The following is a 10,112-nucleotide window of genomic DNA, read 5'->3' as shown; positions in this document are numbered from 1 at the left end:
CTTTAATTTTAAAAGCTGCTATAGAAATATTTAAATTTTGAGAGGATGATGTTCTACAGTGAGGCACAAGGAACAGTTCTGGAACTTTTCATTCTGCTTTTACATCCTATTCTTACTTGTGCTCTCCGATTCCCAGTCACTGGGGATGCACCATTTGTGTCAAGCCTTCAGGAGCTTTGGAGCCTTGTACCTGACAACTGAAGCAGCCAGGACTGGCAGGCAGACTATCCAAATATGCTCTCTGCTGATTGCTTCTAGTGAACTGGACAGGAGTACTGGCTGCAAGCTGAGGATTGTGGACTTCAAAATCCAAATCAGCACTTTCAAACACTTGGTGCCAAACACTAAATCTCTTAGCAACTCTACCTCACAAATTTCCATCTCTTCACACCAAATTATAGCTTCTCTGTCATAATTAGTATGTCTTAGCAGTGAGTGTAAGGGACAGGCACAGAGCAAGCACATCACCATGTCACTTCTTTGATTTCTATGGAAGTAGTGATCTTCTGTCTACAACCATCCAAATGACTTTGCAATTTACCTCACAGTGTGAATCAGACTTGCTTCTGAAAAGTAAGCTGAATGTTTTCTACCATTCTAAATCAAATTTCCCCAAATCTATTCTTGCTATATGATGAAACTCGCCCCAGTTCAAACATAGTATTTTGGCAAGGTGAACTGAGCTGTAAATTTGCTTCATCTGATGACTGTTGGAAGTGAACAAGATCTCGAGTCTTGTCATCAGTAGCTGTGAAAAAACAACAGGCTGGGCAGCTGGAAGGTTTTTTTGGTGCTTGGAGGCATAGAGCCATGTCTGTTTCATTTGGTGACATTTGTTTTGAAAGATCCTGGACTGTGCCTGAAATAAGAATCAGGGCACAGAAATAGTCTTTCTGATGATGGCAATTTTCTTCCCAAATCACAGGGCTCACTTGACTAGAAAACTATAGAAATGATTCTGCATAAACATTGTGGAGATAATTACAAAATAAAGAATCACTACAATGAATCTATTGAGATCTTTAATTCCAAACTGCCACCCTCCCAGAAAGAATAAACTGTGAGTTAGTCTGACTCTTAAGTACACAATTAAGCCTGTCAAGTTTTGGCTGCCTAATATGCTGTTTAATATTGAAAGATCTGTCAGTTAACCAATATGTGGCATTAATGTCATAATGCTTTGGGTTTGCTTCCTCATGAACAATACAACTATTTAGCCGAGACAAGCAACATGTTATTTATACACCTTTTGGCAATAGTTTTAATGATATGTGGAATACTGCCCTTTCCTTCTAATATAATAGTTCCCTTTTTGGATTGAAATTGATGAGGAGAGCTGTGTATGTGTTCCATGTGGAATTTACTCAGTAATTCTATTAAGGGCTTCCTCACAAAGAAATAAATGTTCTCAATCTCCTTCAATACTCATCCTACTCATTATTTAAAACAGAAGGCCTAATCTCTCCATATATTAAGTTTCCTCAAAGGGTTTTCTATTAGTTTCAATGAATTAAAAAAATTAGGCTTCAACACTTTAATGTTTGCAAAACTATGAAAGTCTGGGCCTTACAGTCAGAGCAAAAGGTTTTGCCATTTCTGGAATTTTTGACAACGAGGTGTCAATTGAAGGTTACACAGCCTTCAAAAGGAATCCTTTACACGTCCTCACCATGTTCAGGTCATGCTTCAAGTGCCATTCAACATCAGCCAGCAGAGCTTCTAATAATTTCACCAGATTCTCCAGCCCAATTCTTTCATCTGGCTGTAACTAAAGCTCACCCCTAAAAGGCCGCACAGCTTACATCACAAACAAGTGTTTACCTCTACAGATTCTTGCACTAGGCAACAAGAGAAGTACTGTGGAGGGGGCTCAGTGCTGGAAGAAGGAGAACATGATAGACTAGTTACCTTTGTTTCCCTTCCTAGATTTTATATTCACAGCTAACGAAAATAAATAGGAAAGCTGTCCTTATTATTCCTCAAGGGTTTTGGTTTTGTGATGACTTGCAGCAAAACCAGCTGGGCTATGATAAGCTGATCTGCTGCCCATAGTGAAGCCTCCTGGCTGGGCACGTTTACACAAAGGGATCACTTTTGCTAATACTGGTGGTGACCCCAGTAGGCTGCATTTCAGAAACCTCCTTCATGTGTCATTACATCCACTCAGAACTGTCTAGGTCCATTTACCTAGCAAATGAATTTTGGGGACTAGCAGACAGAAGTTGCTTAAAACTCTCCCTTCATTAATTATTAATATTTAATACAAGGTTTGTAGATTAGGTATAATATCTTCTATTGTAGTGACATCTACTGCCACGAAAAGCTGACAGTTCTGGGAGATCACAAGTCCTTTTTTAATTCTAAGAGGAGAGAAAACTTTCAGATATTAATGCATTTCCTTTGGCCCTAAAAAGGTTTGTGCTCCTGAAGGCTTGCCTTCCTTGTAAAACTATATTATGCGTCTAAAAATATACCATCTAAAGATCATTGTGGCTGTACATACTCTGGCACTCCGATGTCATTAAAATCAAAACAAAGAAAAGCTGGAATTATACCTCTCACAAAAATACAATACATCCTCCTTCAGGGCAAACTATTTACCTGTTCTTATGCAGGAAGGATCATGTTAAGAAATCACATGGAAAGAGAGAATTGTCCACCTATTACTGATATCCATCTCCCTAATTTTATGCCTGAATAGTTCAATCAAGGAACAAACTGGGAGGAGTGATGTAAAGAAACTGTGCTTTTACATTTTCCAGAGAAAACAAAATAGCTGATTTGACTCTCATTTCTGTTAGCAAACATGTCATTACTAATTCACAGCACTTTCAACAAGAGGAAGTTCAGACAGAACAGCTTAGATTTGCAGTCATTGCAAGAAATACAATTCAGGAAATATCCAAGAGGTTAAAGTTATTTAAAGAGATGAGAAGATCAAAATTGCAGTCCTAGTGACAGTGTACAGTTAATAAAAATTAATGGGATGCCTTAAGTAGTCAGTGAAGGTATTTCTCTCATTCTTGCACACAGAAGCAATGCCATGTAGGTAACCTTTTAAATGGGAAAGATGTGTGTCTTGTGAGGTTCTACCAGAAACCAAACCTATTTTCTATAAAGGAAGGCTAACTTTAGACCAGAACAGATTCTGGTCTCACTTCCTAATTCTAAAACTACGGATCTGTGGCAAAGGGCAAACCACTTAAAATTCAGCGTCTCCTAGTGAAACTGGTAACAAATGCAATGAGCCATAGATTCCAAACAAGAGTATTTTTTATTCCTATAGGTAAAGAAAAGCAGTTCCCATAACAACTTCTATATTTCAGGATTCCTGGAGGGATGACTATACTAAAAATGAGCAATGTACTTCAGTTACTTATCTCTGACAGTGACAAGAGCAAGGCAGTCGAAATAAGATGTAAAAATTCAAAAATCTGCCAAGGAGAACTTTCTGCCCAACTCATGGCTGACTAACTGTACAAAACATGTCTATATTCTTTAAAATAGAGATGAGACTAGGGTTAGCAGCAGATTTTCTCATTATTCCCCTTTGAGATCTTTTTAGGGACCAACTCTGTGCCCAGTGACAGCCCCAATGTGAAGGCCCCACTGCTATGAACGCCAACACTGAGCTGGACAAGTGCTCAGCACAAATGGAGGCACCAGGGTCCTGGTGCCACATGGCGAGTGCCTGCAGTCAGCAACACATGCAACACGCAAGCTGGAGAGGGGAGCAACACAGACCTCAGTCCTCACAGATCACGTGTATGGCTCTGACTCTGGTTTTGGAGGAGTTGTCTTCCTCCCAGTTTCTTCATTTAGAAGCACCTTGAGAAGCTGGGGTGCCCTTGAGAATGCTTAAAAGAAAATTCAGGAACTTCCTCAACTGAGCTGACACAAAAGATCAAGGGACTTGATGCACTTGTGACAAAATACAGCAGCTGGACAAAGGATTGAGGATCACAGTGATGCTGAAATGCTGTATTTAGGTGTGAAATGTGGTAGTTCAACATCTCTGCAATTCTAGAACCTACCACAGACTTAGATGTGGACTGGGAGCCAAACCCTGTGCTGACAGAAGCTCTGGGCAAGTCTGGGTTGTCAATGTATTTGTGACAGGACAAAAAAGTATAGCTTGAAACACTCTGGAGTTTGAGGAAACAAACTCTCCCTCCTACCCATGAATTCATCTCAGTGCCATGAGTAATTGTGCAGTCAGGGGGAGGAAAGAATGTTTACACTCATAAAACAAACCTCCAGAAATCTTTTAAATAGAAAAATCACCTGTGGGGGAAATGAAACAGAAAAAAATGTAGCTGGAAAAAGGCAAAACAGAACTAAAAAAGAAAGGATATCATATAAAAATCAGATAGTTTTCCAGCTGTGAAATAGAAAAAGGACATTTTTCATTAAAAACCCTGACTCTCTGAGGTGCTGAATTTTAAGTTTCTTCCTTTAAACAAAGCACTAAAACTACTAAATGAGTCCAAAATAAGATAAAATAACTCTGAGCAAAGAGGCAAAGCTGGCCAGACTGGATGTCCTGGGCATTGCACTGTGGATATAATTTTGCACCTGCTGAGGAGCTTTGCATGGGGATGTAATTATAACACAGTGCTTTACACGTTCTCTAAAAGTAAGCTCAAAAGTGTGTCAAGAAGCAGATTTTAAGGAGAATGAAACTGGGCAGTTTCCCATTTCATCGATGCCCACTTTCATAGGGCAATACAGTAACTGTTTAAACTCAGGTGTTGTACCTGAGAGACCTTATGGGGTTACGACACCTAGGAGATGCCAAGGGGTTGTCCTGCCCTGTATGAACAGTACTGTGTGGAGCAGTATGTTAAGCAGACAACAGGTTAAAGACAGTCTTATTTCAAGTCACAATAGTATAATGCTTTTTGAAGCACATAGCAGCAACATAAACATGTTTTAATATTTAATGTTATGCACCTCATATTCTAAAATACTTTCTGTGGAAGCCTATGCCAAAAAAATATGTAACTGTGAGCCAGAAACTGTATAGTGTCATTCAGAATAAGAACCCAGGGTATACACTTACTTAAATTTAATCCATTACATTTTTGCCATTGTCTTTCTTCCCTAGCCTAATGAATTACCTACCTCTCTGCTTTTATTCCAAAACACTTGCTTAATAGAGGACGAACAAGCTTTGTTTTGTTAAGCAAAGAAAACCTCCTTTTCTTTATGCTGAGTTACATAAAGTTCAACATAATCTCTTTAGAGAATGGGAAAATAATGGTTTCTGGGAGCTGAGCATGGATTTATGGAGGCCAGCAGATAACTGTCTGAATCTTAAATGCATTCAAAATGCAGCTCTCTGAGAGCAGTAAAAAAAAAAAACAAAACCACAAACCAAAAAAACCCCCACATCATATCCCCTAAATTACCTCAGAGCTGTTTGCATAAAGGGTCCAGAGGCAGTAGACTATAAGTACAGAGACGTGAGCCCTGCAGAGAGCACACGGCAACGCTTCTGTTGGACACTCCGTGTGCCTGCAGCAGCAAAAGGGCAACTGAAGCTCAGGTGCACAAACAGCTTTAAAGGACTTGGCAGATGCATCAAGCAAAAATCTGAAACTACAAATCAGGTAATTTATCAAATAATTTCCTTTTTAGCAGATTTTACCTTTCTGTCTAAAGATTGCTCTGAGTCAAATTGCCTATGTGATGTTCTTAGGGCTATTACTCAAGGATTTGATCAGAACTGATAAAAACCTGCCAATAAAAAAAGGTAATGAACTCATTTTCTATTTGGGAAATTTGTAGGACTTCATAAAATTGTGCATTTCTTTTATGTTCTGAAGATATAAGATAAATGGCTTCTACAGTAGTATTAAAGATGTATTCCATTCTACTGAAGGAACTCTGCTTACTGTAAAATAAATCCCTAAGCATGTTAGGAATTCAGTGCTAGCTAGAAGAAATAGGAAAACACTTGGTATCTGGGCAAGACGTAATAGAGGATACAATTATTATTATGTTTCTGAAAAAAATATAAGGTACTTCCCTAATTTGTTTCCATGCAAGATATCTCCCTGCCACACAGAGCATAGCTGTCTTCTTAGCCTGACAAATACCCAGCACATGGCTACTTTAAATGTATAGAAAAAGACAGCAAAAAACTAGGGGATTATTTAGGTTTGCCTTTAACTAAGGGTGGAATGGAAGTGCTGCTAATCTCAGTATCATTTTAAAATTAACTCTTAGCAAAGGGAATTGCCTGATGGAGATAGCAGGTATAGATGTCTACACCTTGTGCATACAGAGTTCAAGGGGGAAATTATGTTTGCCTCTTGACAGAAGACAGAGTAAAATCACTGTTTTTCAGAATCACCTGTGCCTCAGGAAGTTCATATCATATTTATTCTGCCAGAAAAATGAACTACCTGGTTTTAATTATGGAGAATTTAAATGCTTTGAAGGATAAAAAACAAACGGAGAGGTTAAAAACAGAAATTAGGAAAGACCCTAAGAGACTTCAATCCCTGCAGCAGTGCCATGTTTGTTTTCCAGTGTCTGGAAATATTGCTGTTATTGCTTGGTTTGCTTGCTCCATCCTCCTCCCCTGTTGTTCTCTGTCCAATTGAAGTTGCAGGAACCCCTGTCCCAAAATGCCATCCATCCAGCTGCCACTGCTACTCCTCTGCTTGACCTCGTGTGGTGTTTGCTTCAAGGGGGGACATCTCCTTCCAGAGGAGAGTGAGAACATGGGAAAAAGTCCCCTGGATGACATCCTTCAGAGATCTGAAAGCCTCATTCTTCAGTCTGTCCTCAAGAAAGCTGAAAAGGAAGAGATTAATAAAGGTATATATATCACTGGGGACACCCATTTGGTAATAGCACAGCACTTGATTGAGATCATTAGATCTCAGAAATCAAGGTATGACTTCCAGGTCTTAATCTTTTTACTTAGCACTGGAACTAAGGGGAAGGGAAGGATAAGAGGGCTGCCACAATACACTGACAGACAGTTCTTCACAGATGCTTTCTTTTCTAAGATCTCTTTGCTCAGGAAAGGCTGTACTATCCCTAAGCAGCTGCTGCATAATAAAAAGGTAGAAGCTTGTCAGAGAAAACCTGCTTGTCCAGCAGGTACTTCCCTAGGGAAGCTCTAAGAGGTCCCATGAAGGACATTCTGCAGCTGTGGACCCTGCACCTAATGTAAATTCGAGGTGGGGGTGCTGCCATTCACCTGCTGCCCTGATCCACTGGTGCCTACCCCCCAACAGAGGCAGGCTTTTTCCACGGCTGGGAATGCTAGAGGCTGCTCCAGTGTCTGCATGTCCCACCTTGTAGATGCTCTGCTACCAGTTGTCACAGCAAGGAAGATCAGACTCAGGGATTGCAAGAAACAGCACAGAGGTGCCTTCCAGTAAATGGGAGCACTGGGTCCTTCCATAGTGGAAGACAAGCTGGCCCCAAGTGCCCACAGGAAAAGCCATTCTCTCTCTTCAAATCAATGCTGAGAATTGGTTGTGTTGATCCAAGCACTGAAATATTAAAAAGAGCCTAAGAATGAGTAAGATATGCTAATAGGGTTATGACTGGTAGCTGGAAATACTGAGTTGGCTTTCAAAAAGCAACAGATTATGATCCTGGTCCACAAATTCCTATTACAACTTCCTTAGGGAGGATTATGGGGTTTTATTAACCTTATTCTTTTCTTTGGACAGAATCAAATGCCCCTCTGCTACAACGGCTTTCCAAAAGACAACACCCCGGGAAAAAGTACCTAAGTAATCTGGAGAAGAGACAGCATCCTGGAAAAAGAGATGTTGAGGAAGAGGCATCTTATGGAGACATTCAGAAGAGGCAGCATCCAGGAAAAAGGGAGGTGGAAGATGACCTTGATGTCTATCCGGAGCTGAAAAGGCAACAGCCTCCCGGCAGAAAGTCACCGTTGGATCAGTTTGCTTACAGCCCTAGGGCACAGCTAACCTACACGAATGAGTTATCCAAAAGAGAACATCCAGGCAGAAGATATCCAATGTACAAGCACCAGCGTCCTAGCAAAAGAGGCTGGAATTATGAGGTAGATGTATATGGTGAGAAACGCCAGCATCCTGGAAAAAGGTACAGGAATTCTGACAGCTCAGATGACACAGGTCCCTGCAACTTTCAGGAGACATTCACTTGTCATGAAGGCAACTTGTTGCTTGATTTAGTAGATGATGTTAGCAGAGACAGGGTAGAAGAAAAGCGTCAGCACCCAGGAAAGAGATCAGAATGGGAAAATGAAACAGAGGAATGAGAAAATAATTGTGTAGCACTTGCATTTGGTGAAGTAAACTGCCAAAATCACCAAATCACCAAAACATCCCGTTCACTTCTTTTTGGCTTCCTGCTGCTGACCTCTGCACCCACCTTTAAGTGTGTTAATGCTCCCATCCAAGTTAATGGCTTTGTCACACACTTAAAGCAAAGGAACTAAAGGACCCATCTGAATGGAACAGGCAAGTACTGAGAATCTTCAATTTCCCCACTTTAGGAAGAGTGCTTATTTTCTTAGGAGCCCAGACCCCAAAATAATCCAGCTGTGTGTTCCTAAATGAATAAAACAGGCTCTTAAATTTCTGTTATGATGCTACTGAAGTAGAATAATTATATCTTTTCCTCTCACATCAGAGAAATCAGTAAATAGTGAGGAAGAAAAAAGAACATATGGCAATTGTTTCAAAATTAAACAGAGCAGGTTTTCAGTTCTAAATAATAACATTCTGGACACCTGAGTCCTTGTACACTACAATCTGTCCAGACAGTAAAGCACTACAGAGAGACAGGAACAGTTTCAGCTGGAACAAAATAAATTAGTGACTTTATAGTTTGTCTTGGAACTGGCACAGGAAAACCCTCTTCACCTAAGAGGCTACAGAGTGAAAATGGTTAATGCATCCCTGAACATCTCAAGCACACATTGTGACCCCTACTGACTGTGTACAGCCCACACAAGAACTCCCACCCTGGTGTGTCCACACTTCAGTCATGCCACTTGAAATCATGCCTTCTCCTCAGGCATTTAATAATAAAGCAAGAAGAGATCCTTCTCTTTCAGTGAGGATTTCTGATTTTTCTTCTCTCAAAGGAATGCTTTTACTTTCTGTAGTCAGATTTCCAAAAGTGTTTATTTTATATGAGTTATTCAATAAACAAGAATAGTCAACTCTGGTGTCCTTATTGGTTGTGCAAACACACTGCAATAATGTGAAAAACATACAACCAACTCAAGCTAAATAAAATAACAACAAAGGGTATTTTTCTATGTACAATCTCCTTGCATGCTGGTAGTCAGCACATGCTTGTACTTAAAACTATTTCATTATTGAAGTGGAAGGATGATAGGCTCCCTTTTAAGATCTTTCACCTGTATGACACACATAATTATGCATCTGGGCTAAACTCACATCAATTGTGTCACACACTTCACAGGGAACTTGACAAGAAGCTGATTTCCTGTTTGTGGGTCTAAACACTAGATTTACTGATTTTTGCAATTGATATGCAGTTACTGAGCACACTGTGTTACTCATATCACTTCTTGCACATTCAAAGAGGTTAGAGAACATCAATATTTTGCTAAAATGTTATTTTTACGAACAAATGAGTATATTTTCCATCAACGTTCATCCTCAAGATCATAGAGACACATCAGCTGACTTGGAACAACTCCTCAGTTACAGAAGTCAGCTTTGCAGAAATCAGTTTAGCTACCCTGAAGAAAAATAATTCATCATCTCACAAGTTTCACTGAAGTTAGATGCTCACAGGCTGATCAAGACTTCATGTGGTCTTTCAAACAATTTCTAACTTTGGAGGTAATATGATGTTCAGTATGTGACAATGGACAGACATCTTCTATTGACAGGTGGCTTCTAAAAAACAAGTGCTGAAATCCTTAGAGAAGATAGGTAGGGATATTCCATATACTTCAACTTCCTTCAGCACACTTTCTGTATATGATGCTTTTTAAAATTTTTCATTTGCATTTTATCAGGGAAAAACCGATTTATCTGAAGAATACCATTTCATATACCATTTTTGGCAGTGAATCAATGCTTCTTAAACCTTGGGGAACACTACTTGCTATGAAA

At 39.7% G+C, this 10,112-nt stretch overlaps 1 protein-coding gene across 1 annotated transcript; it reads left to right on the top strand.

Moving 5' to 3' along the window:
- The first annotated feature begins 6,635 nt into the window (after positions 1–6,635).
- Positions 6,636–9,115, top strand: TRH (thyrotropin releasing hormone). Its single transcript, XM_054281119.1, has 2 exons — positions 6,636–6,828; positions 7,698–9,115. Exons 1-2 carry the CDS (start codon positions 6,636–6,638, stop codon positions 8,273–8,275), a joined length of 771 nt encoding a protein of 256 aa, XP_054137094.1. The 3' UTR covers positions 8,276–9,115.
- The last annotated feature ends 997 nt before the right edge of the window (positions 9,116–10,112 follow it).

The sequence above is a fragment of the Melozone crissalis genome, unplaced genomic scaffold (genome assembly GCF_028551555.1).
Source record: "Melozone crissalis strain CALT ecotype California unplaced genomic scaffold, PUWL_Pcris_2 ptg000029l_1, whole genome shotgun sequence".
Classification (NCBI taxonomy): domain Eukaryota; kingdom Metazoa; phylum Chordata; class Aves; order Passeriformes; family Passerellidae; genus Melozone; species Melozone crissalis.
The sequence above is the reverse complement of the archived record's forward strand: the minus strand, read 5'-3'. Positions and strand labels throughout refer to the sequence as shown.